At 39.4% G+C, this 24,224-nt stretch overlaps 1 protein-coding gene across 4 annotated transcripts in view; it reads right to left on the bottom strand.

Moving 5' to 3' along the window:
* The window catches only part of HMGCR (3-hydroxy-3-methylglutaryl-CoA reductase), a 28,427-nt gene extending 6,367 nt beyond the window's left edge, over positions 1-22,060 (bottom strand). The window contains exons 1-14 of one of the 4 annotated variants that reach the window (XM_030566544.1): positions 21,900-22,060; positions 14,300-14,486; positions 13,790-13,901; positions 12,151-12,238; positions 11,805-11,889; positions 9,361-9,466; positions 7,132-7,238; positions 5,293-5,409; positions 4,899-5,050; positions 3,896-4,140; positions 3,595-3,767; positions 1,881-2,075; positions 946-1,104; positions 642-799 (exon numbers count right to left, since the gene is read on the bottom strand). In XM_030566544.1, coding sequence (XP_030422404.1) covers positions 642-799; positions 946-1,104; positions 1,881-2,075; positions 3,595-3,767; positions 3,896-4,140; positions 4,899-5,050; positions 5,293-5,409; positions 7,132-7,238; positions 9,361-9,466; positions 11,805-11,889; positions 12,151-12,238; positions 13,790-13,901; positions 14,300-14,464 — 1,862 coding nt within the window. In that variant the 5' untranslated portion in view covers positions 14,465-14,486; positions 21,900-22,060. Of the gene's footprint in view, positions 1-641; positions 800-945; positions 1,105-1,880; positions 2,076-3,594; positions 3,768-3,895; positions 4,141-4,898; positions 5,051-5,292; positions 5,410-7,131; positions 7,239-9,360; positions 9,467-11,804; positions 11,890-12,150; positions 12,239-13,789; positions 13,902-14,299; positions 14,487-21,161; positions 21,711-21,761; positions 21,836-21,899 lie in introns of those variants that run through there. The other 3 variants (XM_030566545.1, XM_030566547.1, XM_030566546.1) reach the window with 3 other exon arrangements.
* Positions 22,061-24,224: the final 2,164 nt, after the last annotated feature.

The raw sequence follows: 24,224 nt of genomic DNA, 5'->3' as shown, positions 1-24,224 counted from the left end.
CTGGAATATGCTCATGCATACCACTGACCTCCACCTGCTTTTGTGAAACATGACTCTGCTAACCAATATTGAAAAATCAGTCTTTGATTTTCCAGAGTTAATATACAACAACAAGAAGTTATGACACTCATGCTCTAAATCATGTTACTTTTAATACTGTTATGCTTCTCCCCACCCTGTCAGTTCTGGCATTACAGGGTCAATATTCTCGTTAGCCCCTAGAATTAGAGCAGAACATGTTTTATCATTTGAAAGATTAGATGGTGGTGGACAACATTGGTTCTAATTCTACAAGTGCAGGATAACGACCACTAAAATCAAGTCAGAACTGAAGTGTGTGTGTGTTTTTGGAGGTAGTAACAAGTAAGAATGGTAATCAGAATACCACCATTTTAACTTCCTTTTTCTTGCTGCAATTGAATTCCTTTATTTTTCTAGGGGATATAATTTTTGTAGCCCTAATGGTTAACCAGATATTGGACATGAAAGATGATGTTGATTACTTAGACCAAAGTTATGTGGATCCCTGAATCTAGTATCATGTAATTTCTTGCATCGTAGTACACCTAAACATGGGAGACTTCTGTATTTCATTATAGATTTACATTAGTAAATACTTTACAGAAAGCTATGCTACTAACCTACTTGTGCTGTCAAATGCATCTTTGATTATTTTAAACCCTTCAGAGTTTTCAAGCCAAGCCTTCACTTCTGCAGACTGGCAGGCAGAGGGTAATCTTACAACCGGTCCTCGAGTCATCCCATCTGCTAGAATACGGCTATTTGCTCCTCCACCAAGCTAAGACCAAAGGAGAAAATGAATTAGATTTGTAATAACTTTAATTAAATAGATATCTACCTTACATAATTCAACTCATTTTGTATTAACTGATAGGCTCTTAATCAAGGCAAGGAGCTAACCATCCAAGAATGAATTTTACTTACACATATTGCTCTGCACCCTCTGTTTGTGCTTGCTACCAGACAGCCTTCTGTTGTTGCCATTGGAACTTGAAACTCTTTGCTATCCAGGAAAAGTGGCCCCGCTACACCTACAGGGATGGGCATGTATCCAATCACATTTTCACAGCAAGCTCCCATTACCTTTAAAAAAAAATGTTAGATTTAACAGTCTTGAAAGATACAGCATTGCGACAGCATGCTGAGAAATTGATAACAAACAAATAAAATAAATAAAAATTAGCCTACTTTACCAACCGACATCAATAAAATACAACATTTTTACACTGCAGTGTTTTATACTGCACAAAGTTTGGAAGTATTTAGTAAAGCTTGACAGTTATCTTCTGAAGTTCACTGAGGTGTTTAATCATTGAAGTAATGTATAGTAACAGATAAAACTGCAGAAAGACCTTTTTTATATTAGTGAATGCTATGTACTTGTATCTATTAGGAGAGTTACTGTACAAAGTGAAAACTGTATTAAACTAACAATCTGGATTTTGAATAACTTTCTTTTTATTATGACTCAACTCATGTTTTCACTCATCTCAGTAAACTCAGCTGTGGTATTATCAAAACCCTAAACTTACTGAGATTAGGGAACTGTATACATTAATTTATTAATTGTCCTTTTTGATCATGCTACAAAACTATCTGGACTCTTAAGTTTTCATTTAAAAAAATTAAAGTATCCAATACTTATGTCTGTGAGATCTTTCAGATGCGAACTGAATGAATAACCATGCAGTCTGTTTTTGTATGAAGACAGACAAACTATAATTGATAGCTCTGTCTTAATTCCTTGGAAGTGATGCACATGAATTATAATTTTGAGAAGAATTTGGGGAAAACACACAAAAGGAGTTACCTTAAAATTTAAAAATTAATTCACTCTTGCTTGTCTCCATTATACTTACCAAAGAGTAATTGTAATGCCTGTAAGGAAGATATTGTAGGGCTGAAGGTTTAGGGAGATTCTGAGATAACATCTGTCTGCGAATAAATATACCACGTTCCTGAGTTTCCATCAAAGTTTCCAATTTGTAAGCAGGAATATGCTTAGCATTGACTAGGTTGATGACTTCTTCATCAGTGAGAAATTTTGCACCTTTCTAGAAATTTAAAAAAAAAAAAGTTTTTTTTGTGTTTGTACAAACTGCAGTACAACTTTTAATGTTTCCAGTAATATTTAACGTTTCCAGTATGGTAAAGGATACTCTTTACTTCTGCAAATCATACCTAAAGAATCTGTTTCATTAGCAACATCAGTGAACTGCAGCATACAAAGAAAATCATTCTAAATGAATTTCTGGTCTGTGTCAATCATGAATCCATATAAACCAAAAGGAAACTAACAAACCTCACCAAGATACAACAGCTGCAATTTAAACTTATAAAATGTTGTGAGATTCAGTGAGGCTTTTACTCATTGTAATGTATTGAGGTACATGCTTACCATCAAATCACCTGCAATACCTAGCCAAACTAAAGAGTTATGTATAGACTAGAAGTGCCATTATAAAATGTCATTGCTTTTCCAGAGTGAAGAAAGACTCTTACTTTAAAACACTACAGGACAGATCCTCAGGTAGCATTAATTACACAGTTCCACTGAAGTCAAATGCCAGCTGAGGATCTGGCTCTGTGTATTGAACTATCTAAAGAAGACAGATTATGTACAAGTTTATAAATGGACATTTTTCTGTAAAGTACATATTGGGGGAAAGGGGGAAGTCTGATGGTCTGTAGCAGTGGTCCCCAAACTGTGGGGAGTGCCCCCCCAGTGGGGGGGGGCGGCACAGTGGGGCCTGAGCTACCACCCTCCCTCCCTCCAGCAGGTGGGGAGGGAGTGCCACCCAGCCCCGCTTTGCCCTCAGCTCTGCTCTGGCCCTGCCTCTGCTCCCGCGCCAGCCCCGCCCCGCCCCCAGCCTAGGCCCTTGTGACTCTGGCACCAGCCTCAGCCCCCTAACCTCTGTCCACACCTCCCTTCTTTCCCTGCCCTCCCCCAGGCCCCAGCTCCTGACCGCAGCTCATGAGGGAGATGCAGATGGCGGGGCGGGGCAATGCAATGTGAAAAGCTTGGGGACCACTGGTCTGGAGGGAGCACAATACTCTGTCTCATGGGGAATCAGAATCAATAGCCACACAACCTCGGAGACTTCAGAGAGCTTGGAAACGGAGGGTGAAGAAAACTGAGCACCTTATGTTGCTCTCAACCAGCCACCTTTAATAGATGTATAGACTAATACTCTAGTTGTTCATGAGCAGGAAAGCTACTATGATATGGAATTTGGGGGAGAGGAAAATATGGTAACAAATCTTTTGTTTACAAAAATGGGCAAAAACTGAATTTTTGGCTGCATGCATTCAAGAATCAGAACATATACAAATAATTGAAAAGCAGGAATTGACTGCACCAGAAGTGATCTCTAAAGTGCATTTTGTAACGGTTGTATACTAAGAGTGTAAGCCTTACTATTTACACATACATTCAATTGTAAGAGCAATGCAGTCAATTGAAGAATGTATTCACAAACAATGTTTCACAGTGAAATTTTAAAATACTGCTTATAATTTTTTGGTCTTGAACTTCTCAGTAGAACTGGAAACCTTACCGTTCTCTTTTCTTACCTCTGCATTTTCAAGTATACATAAACATTCTTCAGTGGAGCGTGGCTCTTTGGGCAATTCAATTTCAGGCTCCTTTCTATTAAGGAGAGAAGAAGTTTCCATAGGGATGCAACTACCAACCACAAATGTAGCCTTGGCTGACGGCTCTGCTAATGCAGGTTTTATTACTTCAACTGCACAAAGACAAATTAAAATTGGAATTTAGATTACAAAAATCTCAAACAGACTAGTTTTCTGGTTGAAAAATAGCTCCAGCATTGGATCCTTCAGCACCTAAGATATCCAAAGCATATATTATTACCTTTTCTCTCTTTGGAAATTACAGTCTCTTCTACTGTGCTGGATTTCTGATTATTTTTTACAAGTACAGATTGTTTTCTGCAGCAGTTATCAGGAATCTTTTTCTGAACTATCGAGGGAGAGGTTATGGGGTTCTTCAGTGAGAGCGTGGACTCCGTCTCTGTCTGTTCAAAGAAGATGTATTTCACAGCAAGAAGAAGAGCTAAACCAAGAGTGATTACTTGCTCAATGTCCAAACTGGCCATTCTGAAGGAGGATCAAACAAGAAGTAAATCTAAATGTGTTTTGAGTATATAAAAACATTTGTATATCACTATAAACTCACACACTGCTTTAACAAACAAGTAAGACATGCAAGCTAATATCTAACAAGAAAATGCTACAAAGCTAACCTGCAATGTTTATACAATCTCGTGTATATAGCTACACTTTATAAAATGTATCACTGGGGCATACATTTGCTTTAACAAAAGCAATATGTTGATCATTATTTATGCAATTGTTAGAACTCTACCCCCTTTATAACACATTATCGAAGTACGTTACTTTAGAAAAGAAACAGCACGGCAATTCAGCATGTTTGAAGAACAGCTATGACACCTGAGTTGTGGATTGTCAGAACCTCTGATAATCAAGTCCATAGTACTTTAACGTTAGAAAAAAATTGATCACAAGGAGAGAGAACAGTGACAAGGACCTTTTTTCTAAGTCCTTGGGGATGGGTGGTGCATGTAAAGGGAAGCTGTGCACATGTTCCCAGAGTAAAGGGAAGCTAGTTTGAACACCTGACTAGACTACACCTATTACCATTAAATTGACTATGGAATGCCATGTCACACAAGGATCTCCATATGTAGGGAATTCTACAGTGGCCAGAGCAGATGGGTTTATGGCTGCTTTGCAAAGTACTCTGCCTTACAAATTAACCTGAAAGCACCAGAGAATAAGCCTCAGTCAGGGGAAGATGCAACAGAATACTTAGAAGGACCAAGATATTCACCCACCTAGAAAGATAAAATTGCCATAGAGAAACATTAGGTTCAATTCTCTTTGGTGCATTTTCATCCATTCCTACTGAATTTTCTGCTGTACTGTTTTGAGCAGATGGTTGTGCTATCCAGCGACTGTGAGCGTGAACAAGAACCAGACCTAGAGACTTAAAAAGGAGAGAGAGAAAAGTAAAACCATTTCAGCTGTAACTTGCCAGCAAATCTAGTAACAAGTAGCTATTTAAAAAAAAAAAAATTATTTTTTTTACTCTCCCATGCCCTCCTTGGTTTAAAACTAAAGGCTGGTGTTGATAACAGGCAGGGAATATAATTTGACAGTAACAGAGAAATATCTATGCATACATGATATGGTTGCTTTTCTCTAAAGAAAGGGAAAAAGCCCACATACCATAATCATTTTAACCCTCTGAGTTACAGGGTTTGGTTTGTTTTCTTCTTCTTCCAAAACACGGGCAAAATGACTAAGTTGCCATATGGGATGCCCCTCACGACTTTCACGAGAAAGCTACAAGGAAAAACAAAAGACCCTGTTCAGTGCATATATTTGAAGAAATAGAGAAGCAAGCAAACTTTTTACTATTATGTCACTAGAGAATTTGATTACTAAGGCTCTGTCAATACAAGAAAGTTGTACCAGTTTAATCTAAGACAGTTTTTAAACCAGTGCAACCGCCTATGTAGGCACTTTCTTTTTGGTTTAAAACTGGCTTGTTAAGCCACAATAAGAGTGTCCATACAGCCTTTTACACAAATTTAACTAAATCATTTATAAATCTCACCTTTAGTTAAACTGATTGAACTTTCTCCTGTACACAAGCCTGTAGTTACATTTGATCCACTGAATACCACACTGAAGACTCAGTGGGAATACAGGAACCAAAGAGAAAATTTAAGACCCAAGCAGGAGGTGCTCAGCCAAAAATGTTCAAACTTGTCTAAAGTTAAGCCCTTAAGTCCATAAAATAAATAAGGCCTTGGTTCACAAAAGCCTCCTCATTCAGGAAAAGGTTTAAGCATGTGCTTTCCTGAACTGGGGCCTGGAACTGGCTCAATATTCAGAGAAGCTGAGCATCCACAAATCTCACTTAAGTCTGTTTGCGCAAGAGAGAGAGCTGCCCAGCAGTTCTGAAGAGAACAAAACAAACTCCATGCCACTTAAGTGCTTAAATACAAATGCAGGAGTGTAACATTAGGTAACAAATTTTAAGTCATAATGACTGTAAATCAAATATCCAAAAATCAAAATTAACACTGATGCAGATCTCAAAATATGATCCCCAGCATTTCCAAGCATAAGACTGTGCCTGAACATTATACTGAAAACTAAAGGGCATCATATAAATGGGAATGTTGACCTTTCAAATGAATTACTGGAATTGTAGTACAAGAAACTATGTACTTTTTTGCACTATTCTGCTCCAAAATTAATTGTAAAAGGGGATATTACCCAGGACATAACTTCTCTCTGTTTTTATGAGAAATTTATTCCTCCAAGCACACAATTCATTCATGTTCATTAGAGGTATACGTATGTATACAAGGAATATTCAATAACCTTATTTGTTTAGAAGCTATTGCAGAAGAATAAAGTTGAACACACACAAAAAACAACTGCAAGTTTTAAATACTGATAATTGGAAGATTACTATTATTTTCAACATCTAAAAACTATTGTACTTGACATATGATTTTGTTCCAGATATACCACAACCAGGGGTGAAAGTAATTTAAAGGACTTTCCAGTACTCCTGAGTAGGGTGTGGCCTCAAACGGAAGAGGCGGGGCCTTTCAAGATTTAAAATCGCCTGGGTACCCTGGGGTAGTGGCGGCAGGGCTCCAGCGGTGATTTAAAGGGCCCAGGGCTCTGGCCGTGCGGGGAGCCCCAGGCCCTTTAAATCACCGCCAGAGCTCCAGCAGCGGGACTCAGGCGGTGCTTCAAAAGACCCAGGGCTCCCCGCAGGGGCCGGAGCTCTAGGACCTTTAAAATCACCACCGGAGAAGCCGTACCAGCTTACTTTCACCTCTGACCACAACCATGCAAGTTATAACTTCGATTATGACTTCTCTTGAACAAAGAAATAAATGTATAATAGGATATAAATTGTGAAGGTTGGTGCCATATTAAATTGTTCTCTCTCATTTTAAATAGCTATACAAAGAAAAATAGGACACCAGCATTAGGCCAACATGCTCTTATACTACTGATGCTATCTTGAACTGGTCTTACCTCTAATACCAAGGACACACATGCTGGAAAGAAAGTCATGAAGACAAAGTAGTTGGCAAGAACAGACATGCAGCCAAAGCAGCACATGATTTCAAGCTGTCGCACTCCTATATTAAAAAGAGGCATAAACATTCTTACATTTTGTGCTTACATCTTACACAATGTGCTTTCTTTATGCTGAAAAGGTATCACAATGTGGCGCAACAACATTAAGCTGACTTTGTACATCATAAAAGGACTGACTATCCCATCCCTAGATTGTGAAAAGTGAGCACATTAAGCAAGGGTGATCTTGCATTTGTATTTCAACATCAATACACGACACTGTAAGGTGTACCTTGAAGAGCAATACTGTCATCTTATTTAAAGTGTAAATTTAGTATTTTAAAGCTCTCAATGAAGGAGTGCTTCTAAGTTTGCAGGCTTCAGATCGTGACTCCTCATTCATCTGTCTACCAGAAGTTGATTTCAAAGTAAACTTTAATCTGTGATATTTGGGCAGAGGTAGTCAGACATGTATTGAAGGAGTCAGGCAAAGAACTGATCTGTGGCTACTCTCTTGTAAGCATTGCACATATGAGCAGTTACTGATCTTCCTTCTGAACTTTGCTTTATAACTAAAAAACGTTTCGAAGCGATATTAAATGTTATGAATATTTTCAGAATCAGTCTGCCCCAGGAGCATTTCTGTAAATAGAAGAGAACTGAAGTTTTCATTAGGTAGTTTTTCCAAAGGTATATTTAAATCACACTGAGCTGAAACTTAGAACTAGAGGGTTGAGATGGGCAGGTTTAAATACGCTTTCAAGGTTAAAGATGACAGGACATGAAGAAGAGCTCTGTGTGGCTCAAAACCTTGTCTCTCTCAGCAACAGAAGTTGGTCCAATAAAAGATATTACCTCACCTACCTGGTCTCGGGGCAGGAGGGGGAGTAGTTTTGTGCACTTTTCTGATGTACAAAAGTAGCCAGAAAGGTTTTTCCAACCCATCCCAACAAAACTGTTTTTACATTAGAAATTCAGATCCTGTCTAGCCTAGAAAACACTGTGAGGGCTGGAGATCTAATGAAATGATGTTATCAACAATAGTAGGGCTGAAACCTGAAAAAATGAGGGGAAGGAATTTTTAGACAGACTGTTTAAACTCTGTTTTTGTTAACATAAACTACTAATATTTTGGACAAAAGAGATCCAAGTTACAGATTCATAATCTTAACTTCTTTGATTAAGATCTGAGAGCTAAAAGCATAAATCCTCTGAAATATCCAGTAAGTTCCACAGCAAAACCACGAAAGACCAAGTGAACACGCCTGATGTTTCTAAAGGTAAACAAGCAGGGAGGAAAGACCTTAAAAACAAACAAACACAGTTTCAGACCCTATGCACACATCATAAAGAAGCACAAAAGTGTTCAAACCCATTAAAAAAAAATGAATAAAAAGAGACAGATTCCTTGGCAGGGCATCTTTAATGTTCTGTGAGTGGCATTCAATGCCAGTAAGTAAAACAGATAAATTTTAAAAACTGAAAAATTGCATTTAGCCCTTATCGTAGATTTATGACTCACAGTTTATTTATTTTAAAAACAGCTGAATTATTTACATCTGAAAAGCTCCTACTCTTTATACTTAGGAGCTACATTTCCTAAAACAAAAATCTTCTCTAGTGCCAATGAAGATAAAAATCATAGAAAAGAAAAATGTAAGTAGAAGTTTCTTTGCCTGTTTGTAGTTAAAACAGACTAGTAATCCCTAGCATGTAATTCATTTTAGAAACATTAGTTCTAACAACAATAAGGAGGCAAGTCATTGTTATTTCATACATCTGTACTGAAAGCGTAATGGATTAAATAAGTTCTGCTATAGTGGGAGATTTCAGTTCATCCCAAAATAGTAAGGGAATAACATACAAAACAAGACCCCAACCCTGTAAAGTGATCTGTGCAAGAGAGCCTTTTATCCATGCAGTGTCCTACAAGAATTCAATAGAAATCTGCATTTTCCTTCATGTCATCAGCACCTGCAATACTATTCACATCTGTTTTAAGATAACAAAAAGCACATAAATTCAAAATATAGGCAATGACTATATCTCCCTAATTGTGCCAAGACACTGAAATACGACCAGTAAGAACATTTATTGTTTGAGGACCAGGATAATTGACACCTTTGCTGTGAATTCTTTCTTTTTTTAGCTTGAGATAACTAGACTCTTGACTATATTACTCACCTGACATAGTACCAACACCAATCACAAGACACTCAACAAGGGCATCAAGCGTAAATGTAGGACCTAGAATTGCCATTCCCCATGAAATATTTTCTCTTACTTCATCCTAAAAAACACAGGAATTTCCCTCAGTTAAAATAAAGGCAAAATGCAACCAGTGATGCAAAGTTACACCAACAGACAGCTCTCTGACAGAGAATGGGATGAATTACATCAACTTTTGATTTGTGTATATAGATCACGGTGATCAAGCAAAAAGGTAGGGTTCAGATAAAATGTGGAAAAGGCAGGCACAACAAGTCAAGCAGACTCGTCGTTCTTAACATTTCTCACCCAACCCCTCACAACATGATAAAAGAGCCGATAGGTCCCAGGGTAGGTATATGAGCTCCCATAAAAAAGAGCTTCAATCATGATTAATAAAGTGAGGATTAAAAAAGTTTAATGCCTTGATTATACAAATGCATACTGTATGTGAATATATGACCTAATACAGTCACATGGGTTCGTTTCTCAAATTCTCTTAAGACTGATTTTGTTCTTTACTTTAATCATTTAATTACTTCATGATGTTAACCTTTAATAATAATTTGCATTGTTTCACCATTTATGTAATCTGATTAATGACTGTAAGCTCTCTATCCTTAGCTGGGAGTTATTCTAAATTTCTTAAATTAATTGAGATAGACTTTTGATAATATTTATTAAAGAGACTAGGACACAAAGTTTTGTTAAGATAAAAATCAGCCAACACTTAAAGTCTATGCACGAGTCCACTTGACTTCTGATCCTTTTAAAGTAGTTTAATAGTTTTTAAATAGTTTAATGACTGTACTTTCTATACTAAAACCTAGAATACTGCAGATCAAAGCTATGTTACTAATGCATCTTTCTTTTTTGTCCTACTACTTGTATAATCAACTTTTTAAAAAGCCACTCATGTCTTCAATAATAAAAAGGCAATTCTACTGGGGTATGTTTGTATGCAGATATATCCCCATTATGAAAAAATAATAATGTGTATACTCAGGACATTAAAAAAAAAAAAAGAAACTACAGTACATCCTTGCTATAATGCCGTACACAATAACAAACCCTGGGCTATGGCGAACCCAGTCCCTGAATCCCACCTGGAGCCACAGGGCCTGACACCTTCCTTGGCCCCAGTCAGAGCTCAGTGCCCCACCGCAGCCCTGAGGGTTGCAGGAGCTGTCATCCCTCTCTCCCAAGGGCGCAGGAGTTGTCATCTCCCCACTCCAAACTCCTGCGGGGCCAAAGGAGCTATCGGCTCCCACTGCCAGGCTCCAAGCATCAGCTGCCCCCGCCCCCAAGCAGAGCTCTTTCACTATAATGAACAAATGGATCCCCAGAGGTTCATTACAGACAACATGTATTGTAGTTAAGGACAAATAGGAACCTTCTTTCCTCCCTACAAGAAGCATTACATCTAGATTCTTAGATTTAAAATATATCAATATCCAAAAGTCTGAACCTTATTAAAATGCTGTGTCATTTACAGGGCATTAGCATTAACAAGCTGTAAAAACTAGCGTTGAGGGATTTAATTAGCTGTTTGACAGAGCTATATAGATTCACTATAATGGAATCAGAATCACAACAGTAGTCTCAGACTTGGGTATGGAATAAGATGAAAGTTTGACGAAATAGAGCAAAGATCCGGCACTGAAAATCACCAACATGCCTAAGAGAACTAAGGATTTACTAATTTTTTATTTTTAAAACATGTAAATTCTTATCTTAAAAACTCCAGAAACCTATTCTGCACTAATTGCATGTAGGACATTCTGAGTAGTGAGAAATCCTGGTGGAATTTAGGCCATCCGCTGTACTCATAATTAGTATTATATCCTGTTTAGCTATTCATGGTGCTGGATGGCCATTCTTACGTTTTCATACCTTCGAAAAAAGCAGATTCTTGACACAGTTCAAATCCAGGAGATGGGAGAGGACACTGATTTGGACTTGCACAAATATTAGATATGGAGTTCCAAAACAGATGCCTCACAGTGCCTGGATGCTAACAAAAATCCTGCTTCATGCTCTGCAATATCAATGTACATTTTACACTTTATTTTATTAAGTTTGTTCAGATGACTGTACCTGTGTACTTCCGTTCTTTTTACTTCATTCTAATGAAGTTTTTGTCTGGGAACTCTAGACTCAGTAAACAGCATTGCTAATATTGTTTCCACTACAGTCACACGGCCTGATCCTGTAAGCACACTGATGCACATGAGTAACTTTACTCACCTGACTAATTCAAATGACTTCAATAAAACTATTCACGTAAGTGTTTGTAGGATTATGTAGGAACATTTGACCTAGCATTACTATGTATATTTTTGTTCATGTATATATGTCGCATGAGGCATTAATACTCAGATGTTAAATTCAATAGCTACATTATAAAAAGCAAGGCTGACCTGTGAGTTGGAACTGAGTGCAAATTTGGCTAATGCACTGGCTCTGGAAAGATCAATCAGAAGCAGGAAAAATGGTAAAGCTTCACTGAAACAAGAGACACACAGAAGAACACATTAATGATCCAATAACATTAGGTTTAAAAAAAACAAACTTGTGCGCTATACACAATGGAAAAATCAAACTTTTTTTTGAAGCAGTGGTTAATCATGTTTATCAATTATAGATCTTTACACAATTTAGACCAGAATGAGCCACACTTTATATTAGAATTAAAAAATGATTTAACATATGCACAAGGATTTCAAGCCACTTATTTTTTAAAACCTGAAAATATGCAATACTTACTTCAAGCCTGTCAATTCTTTATCTAGGAAGTGAATCACCACTGTACTGAAAACAAAACTTGAGAAGATTGTGAAGAGGCCAGCAATACCTTAAAAAAAATTGTAAGAGTTGCATTTTTATATCATTCCAGACTAAAATACGAAGGCACTGAAACCCAAACATTTTAAAAACTAACTTTCTCCTTCTTCCAAAGAATCTTTTTCATATGATCTTTTTCAGCAATAAACAAGTATCTCTGACTCAAGTGTTTAACTGCTACACTATCCAAGAGGACTTTTCAATACTGTGCTCCAATTTAATCTCTGTTTGGGAGGGATGGGTTTAGTTCAGATTATATATTTTACTAAAGAGGCCAGAAATCCCACTTAAAACCAGTGGCTGAATATGATGAAGGGAGAGAACATATCCAACCCTATCATTTATGAATGATCATGGTAAAGTATTTATTTTTCTGTTATTAGCAAGTAAGCCCCAGGCAGCATGACAAATGCATGCTTATTGTACACATGTAAAAACACAGAATTAAAATTGTTAATGAAGATGTTTAGCTTTGCTTCAGCTTTTCAGATTGTATTTTCTTTGGATAAGATTTCACTGTTAATACTATGGGTTTGTCTTTTCAAAAAGATTTTTCGAGTCCTAGGATTTAGCCACGGACCACATTTTAATCTATTTTCTGATTTCCACTATTTCTCAGTCATTGAAATAATGTTTGAAGATAATTGTGAAATTGGAAGTTTAAATTCCTTCTGAATTAACACATAAGACAAAAGAGCTTTAAAATACAAATTTAAATTGTTAACCATCAGTTCCAGATTGAATTAAATATAGCTTGTTTTTAATTAACTAACTGCAGAGTTAAGAAATTACCAAGGGGATAAACGTATAAACAAAATCCAGTTTTAAAACTCTTATGGTTGTATGATGAGGGCAGAAAAGACAATGGGTGGGAGCTGGAGTTCAGTCTAAGGGAAAGGTATTTGCTTTTGGCTCGTTTCAGTACACACGAGTCTTTCTGGCCCTTTAATAAGAACATTTGAAAGAACATGCTCTTTGGAAAAATTCCTCCTTTTCTTTGCAAATTTCAATTCTTTCTTGTCAGTCTATGTGAAAATCACAAGCACGTGCAAAGTTCTGATGAACTGGGATTTAAATGTGAATACTCTTTTTTTTTTTTTTTAATTGTAAGATTCCCCAAAGAGAATCACAGTTTATGGCTATTCAAAAGTGTGATTAATGCTGCATTTTAACAAAATTAAAGATCCTGAGGAACCCAAGCCACAAATCTCCTGGTTACTCACTGGAAAAAGGGACTTAATGAGAAATCTGAGAAATGATCTTACAGAAGTGGTAATTATTTCAAGTTTTGTTAATACACACTTCAATAATTACATTTTTTTGAAACAACAGTTATATACTCACGCCTCACTTCTGTCTTTCCAAATCTGTGAGGCAGTCAACATTTTAATAAAGAATCTTTTCACTTTTAAGCAATATTGAAATGTTCATCTTGCTGCCTATTAGAGGGGCAGATTGATTCCACTATTATGTGACCATTTATGTTCTAACATTCATTAACACTGTTCTACAACTAAGAAACTAAGATAACAAATAATAAATACAAAATAAGATACTCTACCCAAAATATATTTTGATCCAAGCTGCCTTAGATTCTGAAACTGGAAGTATATATAAAGGATTGCTATACAGCGCGTGATTGTCAGGATTATGATGTCGCTGCTCAGAACGTCCTGTTTGAAATAAAGATGGCTTTAGTTGGCTCTTATATTAAAAACCAATGAAAGCTTAACAATTAAAAGTACCATAAACTTAAATTACTGAAGCTGTAAAAGTCTTAACACCAAGCGTTTCTAGTCCACCAAGTATCTTAAGATTAAGAGCTCAATTTAACAAAGATCTGCTGTGTCACACTGTCTACTAACTACTTATAGCTGTCCACATCAAAAATGGGGAAATTATGCAGACATTCCTTTCCATGGTGGCTAGTATGAGGAGAATTACTTCATTTTTAACATTTTAAGCCATTTCCCTCCATTTGCCCTTATTCTATGAGAAAAATCTGCATTTTAAGAGTAGTTTCAGGGTTAAGCAGTAGATTAACTATTTCAAAATACATGTAACTTCTTACTTCTTCTAGTTTTGGGCATTCATAATTCCAGCCACAGATCTTATCATTGCCAGTGAACATCTTCATGGACATCATACAGATGGTGATAGTCACAGTCCCCACAATGACTTCCCATGGATGAGAGGCTACAAAAAGGCCATGCATTCGAAAGAGTCTTGACAGCATTTTCAAGTTTGTTTTTCTACACCTAGAACATGCAACAAAAGAAAATTTAGTATAATTAAGTTCAAAAAATGGAAAAAGAATGAGCACTGTATAATTTCCTCCAAGCTACTACTTCTCATCAAGACTGTATGTTTTAAGACACTAAGGAATCTCACCATCTCCAAATATGTATTTGCTTCTCCTGTTCTGAAAACATCTTCTCATCTATGTTTCTCCAGATTCCTCAAAACCTGAAAAAAGTTATCTTCCTACCTCACCAGCAAGCAGTCCATTGCCTTGTTTTCTCAAAGAGATCTACTCAAAACCCCTGGATTTTTTCTTTTCCAATGTCACCTTTGTACTCTTCCATCCACTGAAACCCATTTACAAATTTTACTAACCTCTTACCTCTGGCCAGTTCTATTCTATCCTTGTTCTCTTTGACCTAGGGTGACCAGATAGCAAGTGTGAAAAATCAGGACAGGGTGGGGATAATAGGCACCTATATAAGACAAAGCTCCAAGTATCGGGACTGTCCCTATAAAATCAGGACATCTGGTCACCCTACTTTGATCTGACCTCTGCCGTTGTTACAGTCAACTCCTTCATCCTCCACATATTCTCCTCAATGGCTTTCAGTGACTTTGAACTCTCCAGGCGGTGCCTATATTTTAGGTTTTTGTGCTAGCAATGGTTGGAGTCAGTGTTAAAAACACTGGTGTTTGAGCTACACTACATCATCTAACCATGTGTAATAAATGCTACTGTGATCAAAGTGCAATCTGCCATTCCATGCTAGCACTGCCGCTAGTGGTACTGTAGCAGTGGGAGATTTTCACAAAAACCTCAGTGTAGATGAGGCCTCAAGTTCTTATCTCAATGACCTCTCTTTCAATATTTCTTTGGGGAGAATTGCTTCTTCATTTAGAATCTCAACAAGCATATTTGACTACTCTTCTATACTCTCCATTTGGTTGGCCTCATTCATTCCAAACAATCTCAACTACTGTATTATCTTTATACTCACCACTACTAAATCTACCTCTCTATCCTGACTTTTCACCCTCTCTCCATTTCTGCATCTCTATCAGCAGCTCAAATATTCCTTAGACACCTTAATGACACCTCAAATCTGAGGGTATCTTTCCTCCTCACCCTCCTCCTCTGGCTCACTTCTCTACCAATGTTGACAACATGCACCATCTTCCACAGCACCCAACTGAAGCCATTTTGACTTTTCCTTCTTTCCTCCTTTGTATTCAGGCCCTTACCAAATAGTGCACCTTCCCTCTCTATAAATCCCACTAAAAATCTATCCTATCTTTTAATTCTTCCTGTTAAAACCTTAACCATCTTCAACTCAGATACACTAATTCCCCCTCTAGCCTACCTGCCTCTCATCACACCCATTACTTCAAACCATCCAAACTGCTGCTGTGAAGGTTATTTTCCTCTCACATTACTCTGACTCTTATCTTCTCCACATCTCTCAATATCCACTACTAGCTTCCAAACCAAATTCAAGGCACTATTTCTTCATCTAAAAATATTCATCCCCTTCCACAACCAATGTTCTGCCCAAGCTTCTCCAATATTTTTTACCTCTTTCACAAACTTTTCAGAGCTGCCTTTCATCATCACATTATTCTTCTAACACGCCTAGTTAACATTCACCAAGAGGCCTCCCTATCCTCCAAACAACTCACCTATTCTGTAAATCCTTTAACTATGAAAACCACATCCCACCTTCTTTGCTGTTTATTACTTTTGGATTTTAAACTCTTCAGAGATGTTTACCCCGTTTAAGGCTACATAGTTAGAACCAGAATTTCACTGAACCTTAGGGTTGTTATTGTGACAAGTACTACTGGAGTTTGTGGGTTATTTTTCCATGACATGAAATCAATTAATTTTAAATGTCTAAGATGAATTTTTAAAAAGTATTTAATACATTAATCAGTACTTAGATTCTAAGATCACTAAGCCACGGAACATCTTTTCATTATGTGACTTTGAGGATTATGGATTGGGGCCTCTACGTATTTGCATAACACAAACGATTAAAAAACCCCACCCACATTAAAAGAAATTAGAAGCAGCAACTCTCCCCCTCCAGGGAAGTGATATGCCTTCTTCTCAACCCATATCTCCTCAGATACCAAAAATGCTGCAGTCACTCAACAGAGAGGCATAAACCAGCCTGCAAAAATGCTTAACTGCAGGCTGAAGAAGTGAGGGCCTCAGCAGCTGGCAGACTCTTCTTCTGTCCAAGTGTATCTCCTTAATCACAGGGCTGGGTTCTAGCACTAAAATATTTTTCTTCATCCTCCTGCATAGACGGAGGACTTTGCAGCATTTTTGTGTGAGTTAAGAATTGTTAATTATGTATGAGCTCTGCCTGTATTCATATATCCAAGAATTCTTTGAGGGGTTAGCAAACGTGGACAAGGAGCCTGTCCTTTCCTCTAACTTCTCTCTTCCATTTCCCTTCAACTTAGCCCACGCTGGCCTTTATAATCATTCAGGGTGTGATCCACAAAGGAATCTAGGCATTCCAATGCTGAGCATCATGGCACCTAATAGTCAGGTGCCTAGAAAATCACAGGAACATCACTGAGATCCAAAAAGCCACTCTAAGCACATAGGCTCCCTATACAATGAAAGCGGAGAGAAAGAGGTCTTAGAATACAATCCAAAAAAGCCCCAGACAAGGCAAAGAGACACCTAAGTTAGCCAATAGCCAGAGGGGTGCTACGCCCCAACCCTCTCTCACAGATAGGCTTCTCTCTACAGCCCAGACTTAGACACCTATCTCTTTTTAGCAATCTACCCACAGGCATATCTTTGCTGGAGTCAGGTGTGGTGTTTCTTGCAGGAATGAGTTAGGTGCCTGACTCACACCACGCAAAAGAGCCAGAGGAGGTAATGGTGCCTATCCTCACCTCCCACCTTCAGCATGTAGCATTTTGGCTAGTGGTTAAAGCATTTGCCGGTGATGCAGATTCAATTCCCCCTCTCTGCTAATGAGGGAGAAACAATCTGAACAAGTGTCTTCCCACCTCTCAGGAGAGTACTCTAACCACTGAGCTGTGAGCTTTCCAAGATGGAGCTCCTTCAGTCCCTCCTGTTGAAGCTGTTCAACTGTGGATAAATAATGAAAGAGTGCTTCGAGCAAGCCAGGGTCTCCCACCTCTGAGGAGGGTGCCCTAACCACCGGACTAGAGTCATTCTCTCTCTGGTGCAATTGTTTATATATTTATCCAAATGGAACAGCTTCGACAGGAATAAGGGAACCTACTGGATTGGGTATCCATCACTTGATGCTTGCAATCTGGCTAATTATGTTTCAGATTGCATTTTCTTGTTAAGAGTACTTCTTCCCAACCCCCAATTCCCTTCTAGGTTTTGGGGAGGCCACCACAGGATTTATTTGTTTGTAGTAGTTGACTTGCATTTTTAATATATGGCAAAGGCATCTAGAATCTCTTTCTTATTCTGCACAGGTGCTCTTTAATGTCTTCTATAACTTTAAATAATAATTGATACTTTATCTTTGTAGATTATTGCATTTGGTCACTACTTCATAGACTGATGAGTAGCAGAACTGTTCCCCATTATTTCAAGAAAATCAAGCTTCTGCAATAATCCATTAAATAAACTTCTAGTTCTGGAAAACTATAGGTATGAAACTAGTTTAAATCAAATAAATGTAATGATTCTGTAGAGACTATTAATGAGATTTGAGAAATTTGTAGAGATTTTTTGCAGTTCTGGTTTTCAGAAGGTAGGATTTAAAATCCTCTATTTGTTGGCTTAATTGTTTGTCACGAAGTCTTGATTGTGTTGAGAATAATAAAGTTGGCTATGGGTGAACACAGCAGGCAGGAAGGTGACAGAAATCTAAGGTTTCTATTTTTCAACACCATCTAAAAATGCAGTAGAAACCAAGAAAACTCAAACTTCAAATTTATAGTAAACATTAGTGTAGCTTATTTTTAAAATCATGTCTTGCTAATTTCAAGCCACAAATCAGTGTAAATATGCAAATTTCTTAAAGCAAATTAATAACGTAATTCAGTATCTTGACACCATCTAAAATGTCAATTATTTTTAAATGAAGACAAAACAAGTAGCATATTTTAATGAATGCTGCTGCATTCAGCCATGTTAGTGCTCCATCAGCTAACAATGCCATGACAAGATGCCTTTAGGTTAGGAACAGGAGCCCATCACTGGCTGATGCAATCACTTTTATGCAGAGTTGGCAATGAGGCACCTTGTATTTATCATCAATAATTAATTGTACAACAGTAGCAAATACTAGATATTTTGCATAATTTATTTTCCCAGTCAAATAAATAATTTCATTTTTTTTTCTTAACAGATTTTAGTGAGATCACTTACATTTGATAACACAAACACCTGTTTAGGCTGTGCTCTTAAGTGTCTGAAATAGCATCTGAAGTGAAATTTGTTTTGGAAAAACCTTCCATTAATGTCATTTTATTTGCTCAGAACAGTAGAAGTGCTTTAAAGTATTCATGGGGAATGAAGTTCAGGAATGTTGCTAGCCTTGATTACTTTGGAGAACAGAGGTGAAATCCTGTCTGTTAAAGTAAGTAAAAATTTTGCCATTGATTTCAGTGGTGCAAGGATTCCACCCCAGCAGCCTTAAGATCACAATATTCTGCAACATTTTTACTATTTAATAGAAAAATAATAGCATCAAATTATTCTGGCCACTTCAAACTTTGTTTGTTACCATTAAGATGTTCCTATGTTTATTTTTAATTTTTAATTACAAATACATCTTGCTTGTTATAAGGGAAACTATACAACTATTGCAAACATTTGATAGAATGGCATAATAAGCATATTGATTTATAATGTAGTATAGACACATGATCAGAAAGGTGGAAACTATGAGAAGATGAACAAAAGAAAAAATAGCAGTAAAAATGTAAGGAAATGTTCTGGCAGCAAGTAGAATAATGCATTAATGGTGAGGCATGTTTTCCTTTTACAAAAGCCGTGCTGACTCTTCCCCAGCAAAATTTTACAGTAGTTTCAACCAATTTGCCTGGTACTGAAGTTAGGCTTACCAGTTTGTGATTGCCAGGACTGCCTCTGGGACCTTTTTTTTAAAAAAATTGGAGTTACATTAGCTATCCTCCAGTCATCTGGTACAGAGGCTGATTTAAGTGATAGATACCATACCAGAGTTAGTATTTCTGCAATTTCATATTTGATTTCCTTCAGAACTCTTGTGTGAATACCATCTGATTCTGGTGACTTATTACTATTAATCAATTTGTTCCAAAACTTCCTCTATTGATACTTCAATCTGGGACAGTTCCTCAGATTTGACATTTAAAAATAATAGTTCATGTGGTAGGAATCTCCCCCCAGATCTTCTGAAGAAAAGATCGATGCAAAGAATTCATTTTGCTTCTCTGCAACAGCCTTTTCTTCCTTGAGTGCTCCTTTAGCACCTCAGTCAAGTCATCCCTGCCTGTTTGGCAAGCTTCCTGCTTCTGAAATACTTAAATTTGTTGTTCATTTTTGTGTCTTATGATAGTTGCTCTTCAAATTCTTTTTGGCCTGTTTAACTATACTTTTATACTTGGCTTGCCAAGAGTTTATGTTCCTTTCTATTTTTCTCAGTAGGATTTGACTTCTAATTTTCATAAGCTGCCTTTTTGCCTCTAACCATCTCTTTTACTTATTTACTCATGGTGGCATTTTTTGGTCCTCTATTTTTTTTTTTCCATTCTGGGGCCTCAATTAATTAATTAATTAATTAGAGCCTCTATTATGGTGTTTTCAATAAGTTTCCAAACAGCTGGCAGGCATTTCTCTCTTGTGACTTTTCCTTTTATTTTCCATTTAACTAGCCTTCTCATTTCTGTGTAGCTCCTCTTTTGAAAGTTAAACTCTACTGTAGTGTGTTTCTTTGGTATCCCCTCTCCCCCCTATAAATGTTAAATTTAATTACATTATGGTCACTATTACCGACTGGTTTAGCTACATTCACCTCTTTTTTAAGCGCCATCCTGGAGCCTGCATATAAGATGGACACGCTGTGTTTGATGGATTTCCACTCAGAAACGTCCTACCTTTCAGAAATGATGTAAACTGTACAGAAGCAACACCAACTAATTCTGCAGTAGGTTCATGCTCTTTCAAAAATGCAACTGAAGCCAACTGTCCCAAAGCATAAAAAGTGCTAGGCATTTGTTGTGGCATTCCAAGGATGTAATTTTCTATTAATTTCATTGTTCTGACATTCTGCAACATGATCTGATTATCTTTAAAACTATTATACATTGAGTAATCTCACAAGCCTCAGGGCATCTCTTGCTATTTGACCTGGAAGGAACTAATTTTATTATGAGAACACCTGTTGCACAACTCATTGAGTTACAGTGACAGTTTCCCAAGGAAATCCTGTCCAGGCCTTAGCTAAAAAGATAGTTGACACAGTATGGATGTCTTCAGCATGGGTCCCCACAGCCAGTTTAAAAAAAAAAAAAGTATCACCAAGTTTTAGGAGCAGCCCATCAGTTTTAAGTATGCAAAAATTCCTTGGAGCCAGCCAGACCCACTAAACAGGCACAATGCAGAGACATGTTAATTTGATGTGTTGGGAATTAATACAGATGCAGGGGTGGCGATTCCTCACAGTGCCACCACCTCAGTGTACAAAGCTGTTATTTACCTTACTGCAGAAACCTATAGCCGGGAAAGCTGGTGCCGCCCAGGGGCTCCACCTCAGCTCCGTGGGCGCTGCATTTCTGGATCCCATGATGCGCTCCCGTGAGAGGGTCCCTTGGGGTAAGCAATGGGAACCGGCCGGGGGCGGAGTCAAACAGGGGCTCGCTGTACAGACAGCAGGGGTGATGCCTGAATCCCCCTCGGCACAGGTGCGTATTGGCGACACGATTTCCCCATTTCTACACCCCCAACCCCCAAACGGCGTGAAGGTGCCTGGGTTCGGGAGCTGGCCCGAGCCCTCGCCCCACACTCAGGGGCCCGTGCGTCCGCGGCTCTTTATGGCCTCTCGCCCCTGCCCCGCAGCCCGGGACACCTCTCTCCGCCCGGCTGCTTAGAACGATCGCGCCCCAGGAGCTCTGGCTGTGACCTTCCCTGCGGCGCTGCCCAGGGCACGGCCGCACGCCACAGGGCGGAGCGGGCATGTCGGAGGAGCGAGCAGCGGCCAGCGACGTCCCTCCAGCAGTGGCCACAGGCGCTTCCCCCCATTGTCCAGACGCCCCAGACTCGCGGGGGGGAGGCACTAGCAAGGACAGGACCCACTCACCCCAGCCGCTCTTTCTGCACCTTTAAATCAGGCCGAGGCGGTCCCGGTCCCCCGGTGCGGAAGGGCCAGTGTCGTAAAAAGGCCAGTCCTCACCCCGCCTGATGGAAATTCTGACCCTTCTCTCCGGGCCCCACTCACCGCTGGACGTGCCTGATGGAGCTCGCGCTTGCAGTTGCTGCCCTCCTCTCGCCTCTCGCGCGCAGCGCCGCAGCAGACTGAGAAAGCCGCGCACGCAGCGACAAGGACAACCCCAACGCGCGACACCCAGGCCGCCGCCATCGCCCGATCGCACAACCAATGACGGGCGCCCGACACGACGCGTCACTCGCCCGTTGCCTTAGTAACCAGCCAGGGAAGCCGCACAGCGCGAGACGGATCAGGAGGGGAGAACGCGCCATCTCACCACGGGCCGACGGCCAATGGGCCGTTGTGCTACCCCTGAAGTACTTTCTCATTGGTCGGCAGACTGAGGTTTATTTGCATATGGACATCTAGTGAGCGACTGCGACTGGCTGTCCAGACCGGTAGAGCATCTACTGTGGTGCAGGGAGTCGGGGCTATGTGCTGCGGGGAGAGTGGGGCGCCTCACCCCTTCCTTCCCGCTTGGGTCCCGCTTCCCCCGGTCTGAATAACGGCCCCTGCGCGCACCTGCCCGGGCACCGCTGCCCCGTGCGAGGCTGAGCAGCGCCGCCCTGCTGGGAGCGTGGTGCTGCCCTGAGCCAGGCTTGGGCCCCGCCCGCGCGCGGCTCTGCCGGAGCGGTCTGGCCTGGCTCCTCACGGCGTGTAACGGGCTGTGAGGGCAAACTCCAGCAGGGCCCCTCAGGCCGCCCTTCCCGAGGTGACCTGCCCTGCCCATGGGGTTCTGCTTCGCGGGGTCCTGCCAGTCGCCTCGTGGTCCTGCGCCCCTCGAGCATCAGGCTTGGCCTGGCATAGCGGGTGTCTGCTGCACGAGCTAATGCCCGATTCCTTCCCTGAGCTGAGCGCTCTCCGCGCTGCTCTGCCCCAGGGGGCCAGTGCAGGCTATCTGCATCTTCTGCTGCCTCTGGCTTGCTCCAACTTTGCTTACCCCCTTTGAGACAGGAGCTTAAATGTTGCCGTTCTGGATGACCCCAGTGGTCCGTCCAATACAGTGTGCTGCCCCTGATAGCATCGGCTGCTGGATGATTAAGGGCAAGATGCAAGAAACTCCATAATGGACAATTATGGAACGCTCTCCCTAAATAAAAGGTTTTGTCTGGCCCTGGTAGTGTTTGGTGTATGCGTTGAAGTATATAATAAATGTTTTTTGAAAATCCTATCTGATATAACTGGATGTTCCCAATACTCATATAACTGTCTTACCTCTTTTTAGAATCACACTAAAATTATGCCCTCTATGATATCTTGTGGCACTCAATTGAACAGGTTAACTGTGTTGTATAAAAAGTATTTTATCAGTTTTACATTTGTTGGCTTTCATGATCTTGCACTAAGAGGGCAAACAGGAATGTCAGATAAACCTGAACTTTCCCATTCTTTTTCTTGTATACTTCTGTCATGTCTTTTTGGATTTGTCTCCTCCATGAATTAAACAGTCCTATTGTTTCCAGTCTCTTCTCAGACAGAAATCACCCATCTCTGAACCCCACTTCTGTTTTTCTTACATGTGTTTTGATATACAATGTTGCCTAAGGATGTCCATTGCTGCCTCATTCATTACAGCGTTGAAATTGTTGATAATTGTTTCTACATATTCCTCTAGAGCAAGCAGCAGTGCAAATTTTCCGCTGATCATTGCTTGGAGTTGCTCTGCAATGCTTCATTCTCTGAGTCAAACTTCTGGTGAACTTTGGCATGATTTTCCTTAGCTGCAGCTGAAAATTTAGCATCACAAGGTGATGATCACTTCCAATATCAGCACCAGAAAGCTCCTTGTTTTAGCTCTGTTAATCTCAGAACTAAATTGGTTTTGCACCATGATGTAGTCGATTTGGCTGTGACATAGACCATTAGGTGCATGCCATGTTGATCATCTAGATGCTTTATGTGCTCCTAATGTGTTTGCAAGAACCAGATTGTTATAGCTGGCAAACTCCAAAAGTCTCAATCCTCTCTCATTGGTTATCGCATTACGGAAAGGTCACAATAATCTTTCCAATCTGCCTGTGCTTTAGTACCCGCTTTAGCGTTCCAATCTCTTTGTACAATCAGGAGATCTTTCTTGTATACCTTATTGATGATGTCTTGGAGCTAATTGTAAAAATCTTCAATTTGCTCGTCATAGTCTGTTGTAGGGCTGTAGACTTGTACCACTGTGATATTAAATGGTACTGCCTTTAAATGGATGGAAATAAGCCTGCTGGACATTAGGCGGCATCCTAATACTGAATTCTTGATATTTTTATGCACAAGAAATCCTACACCATTGACATGTTTGTCCTCTCCATTGTAACAGAGTACATTGACTTCCTTTAGTACCTCTCC

The sequence above is a fragment of the Gopherus evgoodei genome, chromosome 6 (assembly GCF_007399415.2).
Source record: "Gopherus evgoodei ecotype Sinaloan lineage chromosome 6, rGopEvg1_v1.p, whole genome shotgun sequence".
In the NCBI taxonomy this organism is placed as follows: domain Eukaryota; kingdom Metazoa; phylum Chordata; order Testudines; family Testudinidae; genus Gopherus; species Gopherus evgoodei.
Note: the sequence above shows the minus strand (reverse complement) of the source record. Positions and strands in the feature narration are given on the sequence as shown.